At 51.4% G+C, this 16,615-nt stretch overlaps 1 protein-coding gene across 5 annotated transcripts; it reads left to right on the top strand.

The window, feature by feature from the left end:
• Positions 1-1,107: 1,107 nt before the first annotated feature.
• Positions 1,108-15,482, top strand: PCMTD2 (protein-L-isoaspartate (D-aspartate) O-methyltransferase domain containing 2). 5 transcript variants are annotated; one of them, XM_081148188.1, is made up of 6 exons: positions 1,108-1,281; positions 3,533-3,869; positions 5,601-5,703; positions 6,823-6,994; positions 9,922-10,045; positions 12,496-15,482. In XM_081148188.1, exons 2-6 carry the CDS (start codon positions 3,563-3,565, stop codon positions 12,870-12,872), a joined length of 1,083 nt encoding a protein of 360 aa, XP_081004314.1. In that variant the 5' UTR covers positions 1,108-1,281; positions 3,533-3,562; the 3' UTR covers positions 12,873-15,482. The 5 variants fall into 5 exon arrangements, with proteins under 5 accessions (XP_081004314.1, XP_081004316.1, XP_081004317.1 ...); XM_081148190.1 differs by having other exon boundaries at positions 12,435-15,482; XM_081148191.1 differs by lacking the exon at positions 12,496-15,482 and adding an exon at positions 10,232-10,560.
• Positions 15,483-16,615: the final 1,133 nt, after the last annotated feature.

The raw sequence follows: 16,615 nt of genomic DNA, 5'->3' as shown, positions 1-16,615 counted from the left end.
TAGCAGGAGGCCCCCCCTCTGGCAAGACGCCCCTCTCCTTCCTCTCCCTCTGTGCCATGTGCTCATGGCTGCGGGGACTGAATCGCAGTAGCCAGCCCCCCACCCTAATCTTTAAAAAAATGTTTTTATTTGTTTCAGAGAGAGGAGGGGGGAGAGAGAGAGAAACATTCATGAGAGAAACATTGATGGGCTGCCGCCTGCGCCCCACTGGGGCCTGAGCCAGCGACCTGGGCGTGTGCGGGGCCCCAATCCATCCGTGACCTCCTGGGCGTGTGCGGGGCCCCAATCCATCCGTGACCTCCTGGGCGTGTGCGGGGCCCCAATCCATCCGTGACCCCCGGGTCAGAGGTCCATGCTCAACCAACCAGCGACACCTGCCAGCCCCAATTCTTTTTTTTAAAAAAATATATCTTTATTGATTTCAGAGAGAGGAAAGGAGAGAGACAGAAACATCAATGATGAGAGAGCCACTGATGGAGCCCGCAGCCCGGACCCCAGGCCCCGCCCGCCGGCCCCAATTCTTCCTGCACGTGCTCGGCAGCCAGGAGCCCAGACGTGGTGACATTCACCCTCGTTTCTTCAGGCGAGGCTGCCGGGACGGGTGCCATCTGCGATGTCCTCAAGGGTCCCTACCGCAAAAGGGCTCCACGCGCGGAAGCACGTGGGCTCACGGCTGCCCGGCCGGTGCCAACGCCGGGCTCGCGGGCGGCGGGAGGGGCCGCAGCCGGGCTCCGGGCTGACCCGCGTGTCCCGCGCCCTGACTTGAACGTCGCGTCCGCGCCACCCGAGGCACAGCAGCCACCGCCGCCAGGGGCCGTCCGGCTGTGGGCCCCTGCCGTGCTCACGGAGGGGGCCTGGCTGGCAGCGGGGCGCCGAGGCGAGACTCCCGCCCCGCCGCGCTTCGAACCCGCAACCCTGAAGGATGCAAGGCAGCCCCGCGTCTCGGGCTCGCTCCTCCGCCCCCAGGGCGGTGCGGGGCCGGGGCGGCCGGGGGCGGTGCGGCGGTGCGGGGCCGGGGGCGGTGCGGGGCCCGGGCGGCCGGGGGCGGGGCGGGGTCCACGAGCCGCCCGGGCGCACGCGCAGTCGGGCCGTTGCCCGCGCAGGCGCCGTGGGGCAGCGGATGTTTACGGCGGCGGAGGTCGGCGCGCCGCACACAGGCCGCGGGCCGGCCGAGCCCGAGGTGGAGCCGCCGCCGCCCCCGGCCCCCGAGCGCGTCCTCACAGCCTCGGCCGCCGCCGGCCCCTGAGTGACAAGCGGGAAGCGGCCGCAGTTAGTCGTCAGGCAAGTGCGGGGTCGGGGCCTCTCGGGCTCGTCTTCCCGCGAATGGCGTTGCCCCGCCCGTCGGAGCAGCCCCTCCGCGAGTGGCCCGCACGCCCGGGGCTCGGGGTGCTCGTGTCCATTGGGAGGCGCGTCGCGAAGCGCCGTCCAGCGCGGCGTCCGGAGATGGGCCGCGTCCCGGGGTTCGGGCTCGAGTGGGGTGGGCCGATGGGGTGGGAGGGGCGGCTTTGGGCCCGCGGGTGCTTCTGGCCGTGAGGGCCGGTCCCGCGGGGCCAGCGGCGGGCGGTGCGGGCTGGCAGGGGGCGCGCAGCCGCGTGGCGGCCGCGGCGGGGCCCGCTCGGCCCTGCAGAGCCGCGGGCGGCCGCCAGGGGCGCAGACGGGCTACTCGTCCGGCGTTTCGGACGGACGGACGGACGTGGTCTGCGGCCAGGGTGCTGCCCGGCGAGCAGGGTGCCGAGGTCAGGGCGCTGAGGGCCGCCTTTCGTGGGCGAACGTCGGCTCCGGCCGGGCGGGCTCGCGTGCTGCGCGCGGCGGTCCGAGGGCGCGGCCCCGTCCGCCTGGCGGCGCCGGGCAGCGGGAGCGAGCGGCGCGCGGAGGTGCGGCCCCGGGAACCCGCCGTGCGTGTGGACCGAGCTTTCAAGGCGAGGCCGAGTTGGGGGGGCGCGAGAGAACCCGGCCCGGAGGGCGGGGTGGGGCGGCGGCCGCGGCGGCTCCGGGCCTTTCCCGACAGACCCCGGCGCAGCCCGCGCAGCCCCTTTTCACCAGCGACCCAAACCCTACGGTGACCGCCCCGGACTCGGCTCAAATCTAAGCGGCTCGTCCAAGAGGAAGCCCGACCTCGTTCGCGGGGTGTCCCATGCGGCCGCCCATGCGGGCAGAGCCCCGCGGCGACGACCTGCCCCCGCCTGGAGCGCCCGCCGCGCGCCCGTGGCCCCGGAGCAGCTGGGAGGCGCCCTCCCGCCGAGCCTCCGGGGGTGAGGGGCGGGGTCTGCGCCCAGCGCCGCCTCAGGTTCGCGCCGTGAGAACCCGGGGGCTGCGGGGAGCGGGCGTGAGCTCGTGAGGTCGCCGCGTCCTTCCGGGCGCCGGCGGGCCTGAGGCGGTCGCGCGGAGTCGGTCGGAGTCGGAGGAGGCGGCCGTGTAGGCGGGGGAGCGGGGCGTGCCGGGCGCTTCCCCGGGAGTGAGGTGAAGGGCCCTGGGTTGGGCCGGAGGGCGGCGGGCGCTGGTTGGATGGAGGGCGGGAGGAGGGCGCTGGTTGGATGGAGGGCGGGAGGAGGGCGCTGGTTGGATGGAGGGCGGGAGGAGGGCGCTGGTTGGATGGAGGGCGGGAGGAGGGCGGGAGGAGGGCGCTGGTTGGATGGAGGGCGGGAGGAGGGCGCAGGCCGTTCGTGCTGTTAGGCGCTGGGGGCCGCGTAGGGGACTTCAGAGTCTGTAGGGGTTGGAGTGGCAGCTCCTCCTACCCACAAACTGTTGCCTTGGAACAGATTTTGTGTTTGTTACAATAATGGGTTTGTCTCAATATGTTCTATCGGGTAAGAGTTTTGTGGATGTTCCTTTTGCCTGAACTGTGCACATCAGAATATCCAAATGAGCAGATCCTCTGCGTCGCTGGGCTCGGCGTCCTGTGTGTATGAGGGGTGAGGGGTTGCCAGATAAAATACAGGACACCATGTGTTCATAAACAATGAATACGTTTTAGTATTTGTTGTTTTCCTAAATTTCAGTGTTTTTTGCTTTAAAGATTTACAAAAAACCCTGCAGTACTTGAAATACTCAAAGAGCAGTTGCTGTTAGGATGAGTTTTCAAATCGTCTGCTCTGCTGATGTGTTGACGTTCAATGATTTTGCCATAAGTGGATATATTCCTGTTAAGGCAGATCTGTGTTCAAGATAAATTTAATCCTAAAATCTTGACTCTGTAGATTGTTGATGAAAGTATGGAATTCACAGTTTAATATATTTTATTTATATATTTTTTTAGCTTAATATATTTTAAAGTTGTTAAATATGTCTTAGGTGTCTCAAGTTAATTTGAATTCAGTCGATGCTATAAACTACAGACTTTTTGGATGGATACAAATCGAGTTTTTTTTTCTTCTGAATTTGGTATCCTTGGGGATGGAACAGGTGGCTGTTGACAAAATATATTCCATCTGTATTATTTTCAGAATTCAGAATTTGAATTTGGTATGTGTTCAGCACTTTCATTGTTCTGCTCTTACCTTTCATGTAAATGGCTCTTTTTAAAAATTTTTAGTTGCAGTGTTGCGCGAGTGTGGTTTCAAAGATGGGAGGTGCTGTGAGTGCTGGCGAAGACAACGATGAGCTGATAGACAATTTGAAGGAAGCGCAGTACATCCGGACTGAGCTGGTGGAGCAGGCCTTCCGAGCGATCGACCGTGCAGATTATTATCTTGAAGAATTTAAAGAAAATGCTTATAAAGACTTGGCGTGGAAGCATGGAAACATCCACCTGTCCGCTCCATGCATCTACTCGGAGGTGATGGAAGCCCTGGACCTGCAGCCTGGGCTCTCCTTCCTGAACCTGGGCAGTGGCACCGGCTACCTTAGCTCCATGGTGGGGCTCATTTTAGGTAATCTGGAGAGTTTGCAGGACAAAAGAGGCAGCTGGCAGTGTCCTTCGTAGGGACCTGACTACCCTCAGCCTTCTGAGGGTTACCTGGTATCATTTACCAATCGTCACTGGGTGGGGTGGTGAAGGAGGGCCCTAGGGACCCCCTCCTGTTCCCTGTCCCCTCCCACCTGTACCTCCAGCAGGTGTGCAGCACACCCTCCTCCTGGACCTTACCTGAGTTCGTGACTCATACCTCCTTCAGCCTGCCCTGTTTCTCTCTAAATTGAGAATAATTAACTCTAAAGTCCCCAGGGGTTTAAAGTTCTCTCAAATAGTTTTTGTTTTGTGATTTGAAAACTAGAAGAATTAATACCTGTAAGGTTATTTTTAGGTGAATTCCAGGATGAGAGGGATTTCACAAGTTATTTGTAGCCATTTAGCAACAGCAGTATCAGTTAACTGAGGATTCATTTAATTCCTACCTTGTGTAAAATGTGATAGTGGGGGAAGGTGTAGTAACAACTTTCATGGCCAGAAGCTTGTCTGGAAAAAAAAAATTATTGCGCCAGAAACAGGACCTGGTCCTGGGCTTCCTGTCCAAAACTGGCAGCCTCGCAGGATAGAAAAGGCAACCTGTCCCTTGCTGGGATTGCCCAGGCCCTTGTGTTACAGTGAGTCTGGAGAACAAAGATGTCATTTGTTGTGAAAGAAGTCACTTTGGATATAGAAACGGAGGCACTGGGCAGGTGTGAAGTGTGGAGCTTGGAGAACTAGTACATATGCATCCACTTCCCTGTGAGCACACCCAGAGCAAGATGCAGAGTTGTTGGGGCCCGAGACCCCCCCCCCCACACCCTGCCCCATCCATAGTATCCACCCACTCCGGAGAGGAGCACTCGCTCCCTCCATCACACAGATGGTGTTGCCTGTTTCTGACCTTCATGTCAGAGGATTCCCACACACAGTTCACCTCAGCTACCTAGAGGAAGGTTTACATGCAGGGAACACACATCAGGTAACCTCTCACAGACAAATTCCTTCGATATAAAAAATGTTTCATTGTGACTTGGAACTGTAGTTTTATTTCAATGGTGATTAAAACCTGTTTTGCGAGGATTATTAAAGTGCCCACATCTGAGTGTTTGGCGGGACCGTCGGGGTAAGAGTCCTGTGTCAAGTTTTATTTGCAAATACATGTTCCTTCTTCAGTTATTAGCAAGACCTTGAGGTCCTGTTTTAGACCTTGACTTTTTTTTTTTTTAATGTCTTTATTGATTTCAGAGAGAGAGGAAGGGAGAGAGAGAGAGAAACATCAGTGATCGGCTGCCTCATGCATGCCCCACACTGGGGATGGAGCCCACTACCCGGGCATGTGCCTTGACTGGGAATTGAACTGATGACCTCCTGGATCCTAGGTTGATGTTCCACTGCTGAGCCACGCCGGCTGGGTGAGACTGTGACTCTTTTACATCTTCAAATAATTCTTTAGAAGTTGGCGAGCAGGGAGGCTCAGACTTTGGAAAGCTGTGGAGTCAGTAACTCATAGAAATGAGTGATGTGAGCAGAGGCTACGCTGCATGTAAAGGTTAGCTCAGTGATGTAGGCCAGTGTTGTGTGGTGAGACCAGGAAGCCTTGTGGATTTCTGCAATTGCTCACGCGAGGTCAGGGCCGGTGCAGTCGGTACAAGAGAAGGAAGAGGAGGAGCTGTTGCTCCAGTTTGGAGAGTTTTCTTGTTCTGAACCCTTGTAGGGCCTTTTGGGGTGAACCATGGTGTGGAGCTCCATCCGGACGTGATTGAGTATGCAGAGCAGAAGCTCGACTTCTTCATCAGGACCAGCGACAGCTTCGACAGGTAAGGTCATGCCTATCCCTGGGCGAAGTTGCAGCATAAGCTTGATGAGACGGGAGAAAGCCATCTCCAGTGTTCTTGGACCAGAAGACATGAGTTTGGTTTGGCAGGAGACCAGGGTGTGCGTAGATATGTTCTAATTATTTAAAAGTATCCTGGCCTAGCCCGGCCGGGCGTGGCTCAGCGATTGAGCGTCGACCTAGGATACAGGCGATTGGGGTTCGGTTCCCGGTTGGGGCACATGTCCGGGTTGCGGGCAGCAGCTGATCAATGACTCTCTCATCATTGATGTTTCTTCCTCTCTCTCTACCTCTCCCTTCCTCTCACTGAAATTGATAAAGATATATATATATATATATATATGTGTATATATATATATTTTTTTTTTTTTAAAAAAAGTATGCTGGGGCCTTGGCTGGTGTGGCTCAGGTGGTTAGAGCATCACCCCCATACGCCAAGTTTGCAGGTTCGGGGCATATACAAGAGTGAACCAATGATGCATCAGTAAGTGGAGCAACAAATCAATGTTTCTCTCTCTAAAAATCAATAAAAAAACTTTATATATATTGGGGTTTTAAGGGCTTTAGGTTTGTTAACTGACACCTAGGCAAAGGCAGTTTTCACTGACATCATAAGAGGGAGACAGAATGTTCATGTTGTTCAGTTTTCATGTTTCTGATATAGACATTTATCACCTGATTGTTTTTAAAACAGAATTTGTGAGCAATATTTGTAACTAGCTCTTTCCATTTTTAAACAAGGTACGAAGATTCTTTCTTTAGGGCTTAAAACCAAATTTTTTTACTTACCCTCATCTCACTGTTGTGTAGTGACTTTGAGCAAAATAATGAATTGTAAATGCAGAGCAAAGATCATGATGCCTGGAGGTTGGATGGTTTAAGCTTGGGTCATGCTTATGATGTTCACTTGTGATATTTTGTTTGGAATTTCTAGGGTTTAATTATTGATACTGTAATTCCTTTTGAAGTCTGGCTCAGTGAGTTGTATCCATCGCTGTGGGATTGTGAAATGAGTATGGACAACTTGTGGTTAGCAGACATTTACTGTGTAGACCTGTTACAAGGTACGTTGTTGTGGAATGAACACATTTTTTACTTTCAGGTTTGACTTCTGTGAGCCTTCCTTTGTTACTGGCAATTGCTTGGAGATTTCTCCCGATTGCTCTCAGTACGACCGGGTGTACTGCGGGGCCGGCGTTCAGAAGGAGCATGAGGACTACATGAAGAGTCTTCTCAAGGTGGGGGGCATCCTGGTCATGCCCCTGGAAGAGAAGGTTAGACCCCCTTCCTAACTGACGTCTCTAGGCATGCAACTGTTTGCCAAGGTCTGTCCCAGGTAGTTGACACGTATTTTTTTCTTGTAACTCCTGTAACAACTTCCTGTGTTTCACAAATGAGGCTCCAGGCAAAGACAGGTCCTGGGTCAAATAGGCATCTCAGAGCCTCACTGTGCACTCTCCCCTCACCCCCCACCGCTGTGCTGTTGTGTTATTAGAACTACTCTGTATAAAAGTCATTAGAGCAACACTATTCTAATTGGTGGTCTAATGGTGAAACACTGTGATGGTATTTCACAGGAATCCTTTGCTTGGTGGGATCTTGCCCAAGTCTGCTGTTTGGTCGAGCGTGTTTCAGTTTGTTTTCAGAACTGTGTTTCACTGGGAAAAACAATGTGAATTGGCCATTGGGAAGGATGACTCACTGTCACAAAGAACTAGGGGAAACAGAAACGATAAAAATCAGGAGCCCTGGCCAGTGTGGCTCAATGGTTGGAGCATCAGCCTGCGCACTGAAGGGTCACAGGTTTGATTCCCTCTGGGGTAAGGGCACGTACTTGGGTTGCAGGTTCTATCCCTGGGGCCTGTCATGGCGCGTGCAGGAGGCAACCATTCAATTCTTCTCTCATATCTATGTTTCTCTCCCTCCCCCTCCCTCCCTCCCTCCCTCCCCCCCCCCCCTCGTCTCCCCCACCTCCTCCTCTCCCCTCTCTTCCACGCTCTTAAAAAAAAGTCAATGGAAAAAGTATCCTTGGGTGAGGGTTAACAAAATTTTTAAATTAGGAGATTGTGCATTTTTTTGCAATTTTCTGTAATTTTTAAATGTTTGCATTTAATTCATTTTGTTAGAAAAGTAATCATCCATTTTAGGAAATTAGTGAACGTTCAGGACAACTGATGCTCCCGCTCTCCTGGCTGAGTGTGGTCCTCGTGCCTGTCTCAGGTTTATGCCCTTGTTAAGAAGGTACCTGTGCAGGTTTCAGAAGTTCCCTGGTTTACTCAGAGGAGTCCACAAGTGTGATTCTAAGTAGGTCAGTGCAGCATCGTTGTTCTCAGGCCTTGCCTGGCAGCCGCTGAGGTGTTAGCCCGTGCGCTGCCTGGTGCTGTGATTGGACACACTGTCATTGACTGCTACATAAAGAGTTAGCGAATTTCCCAAGTAAAAAATTATTCATAAACATTTTAGTGTGTATCTGTATAAGGTAAGGGCTCTGTTTTTAAAACATAATCAAAAAACCATCATCAGCCTAAAAAATTAATAGTAATTTCTTAACATCTTTGACTGTCAACTAGCCTTTACGTTTTCCTCATTGTCTCCAAGTCCTTCAGAGCCGTCTGTGTGATGGGGCCCCTGTGAGGTGTGTGCGCCGCAGCTGGTTGGCATGTCACCTGAGTGTTTTTAATCTGTAGATTTTTTTCTTTTTCTTTGAAACTTATTTGTTGAAGAACTGAGATCATTTGTCTTGCAGAGTTTCCTCCAGCTTGGGTTAGGGGTTGTGTGTCTGTGAGGTGCTCCCTGTGTTCTTCTTCCTGCCCTTTCCCCTGTGGGGGGTGGTGGTTTCTGCCCCCTGCCAGCCACATCAGCCTTGTCGTCCCTCCCGGAGCATCTGCCCCAGTGCCCAGCACGATGTTGATCTACAACACATGGCATCACTCTGATCACCGGCAATCTGATTTCTGTAACCAGTTCAAGATTGTTTGGGGGTGTGTGTGCTATTTTGCTTTTTATTCCACTAGAGATGTGCAGAGTGTGATGTCCTGCTGTCCGATTCCTGCTCTTTTCACAGGTCGGTGATGACAGGACAAGACTTCCCATTCCTGCTCCTTACTGTCAGGATAGTGTTTAAGTTGTCTTTACTTACGAATGATTGTAGGGATCTTTGTTGTGCAAAAATACATAGGCCCTTTTATTGGAATTGTGCTACAGCTGGATTAACTTGAGGACTGTAGAATATTTTCAACATTATTCTCATCCAGAACATGTAATAGGGGTTTATAGTTTTAAGGGCCCACACATTGGTTTTTTTAAATTATATTTAAATATTTGATGTTCATTATAACTAGAGATCCTTTTGAGAAATGCCTTTGCTGTTTGACAAGAATGCAGGCGACTTGTTGACGTCCATTGGGTGCGTGGCTGCTTTGTTCTCGTATTTTATAAGATTCATGGCCTAGAGTCTTAGTTTAGAGAGGATTTGCCGGTTTAGATAATTTTAGATAAGAGGGCATGTAATCCTAGCATGTCAGAGCTGATCAGAAATAGTCCTGTGACCCTTTTGGGCCACGAGAGCTGAAGAGGCCCACAGGACCCACGGGAGGGTCGTGTTGTCTGGTTAGGTGGTTGTGCTGCCCCTGAAGCTAACTCAAGGGAATGTTGTGAGACTGACACCGCAGCTAGCCCCTGCCTCCAGGGGTCCTGGGCAGCTCATTGGACTTCACTGCGCATCTCCCAGAGTGACGATAGGCCCTACACTCCCAGCAAGTAGCTGTGATTCTGTAACTGTAGCTGTCGCTTGGTGTGTTGGTTGTGGGACCCACTTGATATAAGGAGGTCTGACCGGCTAGGGCATTGTCATTTTGTGCCTTGTGGCTGTCTCTTAGAGCCCTGACTTCCACCCCCTATGAATCCACACTCCTGATCTGATCATTTCCTCTTGTTGCCATTTAGCTTTTTCCTCTATCGTAGGTACTTCCTGTAAACATAAGTTAGGTTTGGGAGCGTGAATATGTTCAGACTACACACTTGCATAACTGATACGTTGTATGTAGTTTCTGTCACATCCCATCGGGTCGGTACCGCTGACTCCGGCTCTCCCATGACTCGTGTGTCTGAGTGCTCTTAGGTTGTATATAGGAGTGGTTGTGTTTACATTTAACCTGCTGGTAGCCAGGTCTTTGAGTGTTCTCACTTTTTCTCTGAGTAGTTGACGAAGATAACACGCACCGGCCCGTCTGCCTGGGAGACCAAGAAGATCCTGGCCGTCTCCTTTGCCCCTCTGGTCCAGCCACGCCGCTCGGAGTCAGGGAAATCTAGACTTGTCCAGTTACGTGAGTACAGAGACTGAACCCGCTCTTCAGATTTTTGTCATCTCGTTAGAAGGAACCTTTAATATGAAAGAGCATTTTCTACCCACTATAACCTAAAAATTTTCCAAGTGATTTTTAGGTATTTAGAAAGTTATAGTTCATCTCCAGCTTATTGTAGGTTCTTTTAGCCTTGTTTTAAATCCACAGCAAGCTGCTGATGGTGGTGCCATGGGATGCAGAAGAGCCACCTGGAAGGGAGTTAAGTCTGCTGTGTGGAGCCTGTGTCCCGGCACCTCTGGCTGGCGCTCCTGGGTCACTCTGCTCTGGGCACTGCATGGCCCTGTGTCAGCCACTCCACTGGGGGCAGGTGTGCAGTGGAGCCTTCCTGCCAGGCCTGTTCCCCTTACTCCACAGGGTGTAGACCCAGCAAAGAGCTCAGCATTCAACCAAACATTGTTTTATAATTTCAACAAAAAATTTATACAGGAAGGAGGATCACAGATGTCTTTATTTAAAATAAAAGCATTCAGCATGCACTCTGCTTTCTGATCATTCAGAAAATTTGGGAAATGAAAGGAAGAAAAAAAAAATCACTTTTAATCTCACCACCAAGATAGTCAATCATGTTGGTGAATTCTTCCCAGAATTGTCTTTTAATGTATGAGAGGGATCATTTATCAAAGTGATGCTAAGTGCAGGTCACAAGATGTCAACATGGTGAGGAGCTGTGGTAACGAGCAGCCGTAGGAGGGTCAGGTGTGTAGAGAGTGAGATGTTTGCGCCTGGTTGTCGAGGCTGGGAGGAATTCCCTAAGGAGAGAAGAGAGGGAGGCAAGGGCCTGAGGCTGTCACTGGGATGCGCCGGTTCCCAGGTGCACAGAGGAGGCGTGGGGGGGGGGCCCTGCACAGAATTGGAGAGCTATCCAGGGTTTCAGATAAGAGATGTGTGTGTCTGCACTCAGGATTACCCTCTGCTCCCTGAAAATCCCACAGAATAACTGAGCAGATGCTGTCCGCGGTTGGGGAAGGCACCACCTTCCGGAGCCCTAGCAGAGTTGGGAGGTGAGAGGACAATGGGGTGTCTAGGAGGCTTGATCGAGCCTAGATGAGAGTCATGGCCACATGGAGGGCACCCTGGATGTGGGTTTCGAGGCCTGGTTCAAAGTGAATGTCAGATAAATAATAGTGTGATGCAGTTTAGGGCTCCTGAACTGAGCAACAGTCCAGGTGTTCGTAACTGTATCTTCTGGACTAGTCATGTCACACAGGGAGGTGGTGCCTCGTGAGGTTGTGTGGGTGTACGGGGCCAGCTGTCTGGACGAGCGAGGGACAGTGCAGGCAGGAGCAAGTTAGAGGGTGATTGGGGTTTTCTAGGCCAGAGATGAAGATGGGCAGTAAGACACTGGCCTATACAGGAGAGGATCCAGGGCAGGCACAAGGGACCTCTGAGGAAGGATGTCGGAGGCTGTTATAGATGTGGATTTGTGGGAGGCTCTGGACCCTGGTCAAGACTGGGCTTGAGTCCTGGGAGCTGCTGGCCGGTTTCTGCTCAATAAAGCCCCAGAATAGATGTCAAACCAAGGAATGAGCATTGGAGAGGAGTAAGGGTGAAAATCAGAATCTTAGGAAACACCCCTAGGGCTGGGTGGAGGAGGGGCCAGTGAGAGACCTCCCCACATGGCCTCTCAGGGAGGCTGGCGCTGGCAATGGGAAGTCTGGTGGCCTATGAAGGACTCGTTTCAGCTGCCTTAGGAGCAGCAGCGAGCAACAGGGTGAGCCCTGGAGCCCTTCCTGGAGGAGGACAGTTGAGCTGAGAGAAGAGTTGGTGCTGACAGTGGGATCGCAGGAGCTTCTAGGGTTCCCCTGGATCAGTGGGCATTTGTTGAGATTCTGCGTAGGCCCCCTCCCCCCACGATTTGGTCAATAAAAGTGACTGTAAGAGCCCCCCTACTGTGGGTTATAATTTTTGGGCTACTTAGGTACTAGAGAGAAAAAGTGATGCTGATTTTGAGTTTAATGGATTGAAACAGTTGATCCCTAGGTCCTTTCCCTCTAACGAAAGCCCTCCCGGGCCACACACAGGGCCTACATTAAACAGAGCTTTAATCATCAGGTTTTACTTTTCTTGGGTGTGCTGTGGACTTTTTGTTCTTTAAAATATTGTGGATCTAGTTTTCTCTACTTTAACAACAAAGGCAATAGTTTGTAGAGTACAGTGAAAACAGTCAAGTAGACAGGAGAGTGCTGGATGGCACTGGATGCAAGAGAATCGCAAGTAGACGCAGTGACCAGAGTGACCAGGTGGCTGCGAATGACAGAGCAGCGGGGCCCCCTCTCCTGTCTAAGTTCAGGTTATGCGTTTGAAGTGTCTCCTGAAAAAGCTCATGTTCTGTGCTGTTTGTCACACACAGTTCTCGGGTGGTTAGGCCTGTGTTGTCATCCCAGACACTGACTCCTGTCCTTTGGCCGCAGCCCCCCTGGCGGTCCGCAGCCTCCAGGACTTGGCTCGCATCGCCATTCGGGGTGCCATTAAGAAGGCCATCCACCAGGAGGCAGTGAGCAGAAGTGGGGGCGGACTGAAGACCACTCCCAGGTTCAAGCGAAGGAGAGTTCGCCGCCGTCGAATGGAAACCATCGTCTTTTTGGACAAAGAGGTGTTTGCCAGTCGGATTTCCAACCCCGCTGAGGACACCAGCTGTGAAGGGTTGGACGTGGAGCAGCGGGAGGAGGAGCAAAGCCGGGTGGAGGCGAGGCCGGAGCCCCCGGTGAATGTCCTGCGGGAGAAGGTCCTGCGCCTGCCCCTGCCTGACCCCCTGAAGGGCTACCTGCTCTACTACAGGGACAAGTGAGCCGGGCACGGCGCAGGCTGTAGCCAGCGGAGGCCCCCTGTCTGCACAGCTCTTCCGGTCGATCTTCATCATCTTGTAAAATTTTCATTAAATGGTAGATTTCTTTAAATATAATCTGACAGATGTAAGTGCGTGGGAGAATGTTTCATTGAAAGGGACCGAGTTTCCTAGGGCAAGAGGTTACGCCCAGCTCTGCCCGAGACAGGTCTGCGTTAGAGGGACACTGCGGCTGGCACTCGCCCTGTTGCTCAGAGCGTGAAGGGAAGCGTGGCCTGTGGTGTGTGAAGTTCTTTCTGGGTGCGACACACCTGTTTCCACGTTTGAATTTGACGTTTGTCAGCCTCTTAACTCGTGGCCCTGACATCCTCTAAACCCAGTTTTCCAGAGCGGGTGCATTCTGGAAAAGCCATCTTGTAAAGTAATTGGAGTAACTACGGGAGTCGTCAGTTGTAGTTTTTTCTAATTGTGTTGAGGGAGCAGGAATAAAAGTGTGAAGCTGCCAGGTATCTTTTAGGAATTCCAAAAGAATTCCAAGGAATTTTTTCCCCAACACTTTTATCTTCAAAAGAACTAATGTCCCCCTGGCCGGGTAACTCAGTTGGTTAGAAAGTCGACCCAGTACACCAGGGTTGCGGGTTCGATCCCAGTCAGGGTACATACAGAAATCAGCCAGTGAGAGCGCAAGTAAGTGGAACCACAGACCAGTGTCTCTCCCTTCCTCTCTCTAAAGTCAATCAATCAAGAAATAAAAGAACCAAATGTCTAGTAATCCCTGGAAGAATAGCCTGAAGAATGAATTGAGTGTCGTGTGTTGGTAATAAACTGTTAAACTTCACCCGGCCATGGGGATGGCTGTGGTCCTCATGCGGTCACGGGTCTGAGGGTGACGGGCTTGTCCTCAGAGCAGGTGGGGCTGTGGCCTGGACAGAGGCCTCTTAGGCGGCCTGTGCTTTTCTTAACTTGAGGTGGTATTTTCTGTAATCCCATTAGAGTACTGACTCAGATTTTATCTTTTGTAATTCTGGAGAAAAATACCTGTTTTGTAATTTTTCTTAACAAATCTCTGTATTTTGCTAGCTCCACTGCATTAGAGCAGTTTACTCACGGGGACCGAGCACCGGGCCTCCTGTCAGGGCTTCCGTCTGATCAGGCTCTGGTCCAGAGGAGGGTCTTGGCAGGCTGTTTTGAAGTTACATCACTGATTCCAAAACACCTTTTCCTTTTTTTTTACTCAAAGAAAAGAGTAGTATTAAATGTTACAACAGTAAACCCAAACTCAGCGCTGAAGTCAGATCCCCGTCCAGATTCAGGATGAGTTTTATCCAGTAGCCTCTGGGGTGTTGGCTGAGGTTCAGTGTCTCTGTGGTTTCAACCAGTTAACTGAGTTTTGGTTATTTTTTTTTTCTTACCTTTTTGCTGTGTTTAGTGACCGGGTCATTTCTGTCACAGGATGCTATGTGCTGGAGTCGCTGGGAAAGCATGCGTTTTGTCCTAGGCTTGTACATTTAAGCTGCTGTTGAGAAGGCCCTTCCTGGCTGTTGTTGAACTGCCTGTAACTCAGATCGTCTGTCAGAGAGGAGAACAGGGTGTGTTGACTCGCTAACTGCAGGGCGACATCATTCTATTTGATATGTAGAGGCCTGTGCAAAATGTGGGCATTTTTGGACATGACGTTAAATAAATGGTATCTTTGAAATCTGTTCTGTTACGTTGCTTGACTAAATTTTTCCCCTATGATTGTATATGGATTTCATTTATTTTAAACCACGTTTGCCTTATGAAAAGGCAGTGCATGCCCGGCCAGTGTGGCTCAAATGGTTGAGCGTTGACCCATGAACCTGGAGGTCAAGGTTTGATTTCTGGTCAGGGCACGTGCCTGGGTTTTGGGCTCAGTCCCAGGAGGGGATGTGCAGCCGATCGATGTTTCTCTCTCATCACTGATGTTTCTATCTGTCCCTCTCCCTTCTCTCTCTGAAATCATTAAAAAAACCAAACATATTTAAAAAAGAAAACAAAAACAATGCATAAGACATGTTTTTCCTATGTATGTGTAAAATCTTGCCTAGCAGTTTGTATTTACTTGTTCTTAGTTGTGATTTTTAAACCAGAATTTGGTTAAAAAACATAATATATATGAAATATTTGGTGTCTATCTTGTAAACATGACGGAGACTTGCGAGGGGGTTTCCCGTGCACTGCGGTCGCCGTCTTCAGACAGATGAGCCGCCGGCAAGCCCGAGCTCCACACCTCGTTCCACATGCTGTGCACTGTTGTTTAGAGTTGTCTGTATTTTTATATGTGACTTTTGTCTTGAAAGTAGTAAAGCCATGGAGGTGTACAAAACAAAGCTCAGACTTGTAATCCTAAGTGTGTAATGTAAAAACCACCTGTGTGTGAATATGCTTTTGCCAGTCTGGACCTTTCAGGGGTTAACAAGTTGGAAGCAGATTTAAAGGAGCCGATGCACCTGAGTGAGCACAAGGTGTCGAGGCGGCTGAGGCGCGGCCTTCTTGGCTTCGCTTCTGCTTCCTGTGCAGGGTGGACATGCTTGACCACATTTCCCCCCCCAAAATCTTAAAAAATAAATGTTTTTCTTTCTTAGAATGTTTTCTCTTTCTCACTTTGTTTCATTGCTTAATTCTGGTATGTGACGAGTGTCTATGTTTCGATTTCTGGCACAGTTTTTCCATAACATGAAATGTTGAAAGATACTTGCACCTCTTACCAGCAGCAAAGGAGGGGGCTTAGCGTTAGGGCTGGTTTGGGGTTGGTCCAGGGCCAGGGTTTAGGATTGGGGTTGAGGGGCAGGGGGCAGGGGCAGGACTTCAGTGTTTGAGGTGCTATTGCAAAAATGTCTTTTTCATTTCGAAGTCCAGTTTTCCCCACACATGGCTGTTTTAGTCCATCTGGGCTGCTATAACAAAACGTCATTCTGATATTTTGGGTGACTTCTAAACAAGTTTATTCCTCACATTCTGGAGGCTAAAAGTCTGTGAGTGCCAGGAGGGTCGGGAAAGGGCCCCTCAGTGGCTGCGACAGCCCCAAGCCTATCGTGATGCTCCAGGGCCTGAGGCCCTACCTCCTAACACTGTCACAGCTTTAAGATCCTACTGTGTGGTTTTGGGGGAACAAAAAAGTGCAGAAACCTGGGTGCAGCTTAGCTGGGTCCTGTGGTCACGCTGCTGGCTGGGGCTGTGGTGCCTGAGGCTTGAGTGCAAGAGTGTCCGTCGGTCCTGACAACTGCAAGAGACCAGAGACTTGCTGGCATATCAACACCGGGAGTTTATTTCTCATGAGCTGGAGGCTGGGGGTCCAGGACCAAGGCACCCGCTGAGTCCCGTTTGAAGTCTATGCCCAGCTTGGCCTTGCCCCTAACCTCATGTGACAGGAGGGCAATGGATGGAGTTCTTTTTCTTCAAAAACCTATATTTTTATATTGTGGGGATGGAGCTTCCCCTCAGTGGCAGCTGGTTGCCCCATAGGGTTAGGGAAGACTTGGAGGAAATAAAAGTCCTTTAGAAGAATCGAGCTGTGGTTGTGTGTGTGTTGTGATGGGTTGAAGGGTGAGGACACCACCCTCCACCTGGCCACAGACTGTTTTGGACCCTGAGTGAAGCAAGGGCCTCTTTCCTTCCTGCTCCTTAGGATTGTTGAGGGCCGTGTACTGGCAGAGAGTGACTGTCATGTGGGGGAGCTGCGAGCTGCACTCCTGGGATCACCCTCGCTGGCCGCTTGGCATCTG

This window comes from Miniopterus schreibersii (assembly GCF_964146895.1).
Source record: "Miniopterus schreibersii genome assembly, chromosome: 10".
Lineage (NCBI taxonomy): Eukaryota > Metazoa > Chordata > Mammalia > Chiroptera > Miniopteridae > Miniopterus > Miniopterus schreibersii.
This window is presented reverse-complemented; position numbering and strand designations above follow the sequence as displayed.

Bases quoted from the DNA above. Each gene is read 5' to 3' on its own strand.
- PCMTD2 (XM_081148187.1), top strand. The intron at 3,870-5,600 runs GTAATCTGGAGA...GAACCCTTGTAG, and splicing joins CATGGTGGGGCTCATTTTAG to GGCCTTTTGGGGTGAACCAT. The intron at 10,046-12,495 runs GTGAGTACAGAG...CTTTGGCCGCAG, and splicing joins ATCTAGACTTGTCCAGTTAC to CCCCCCTGGCGGTCCGCAGC.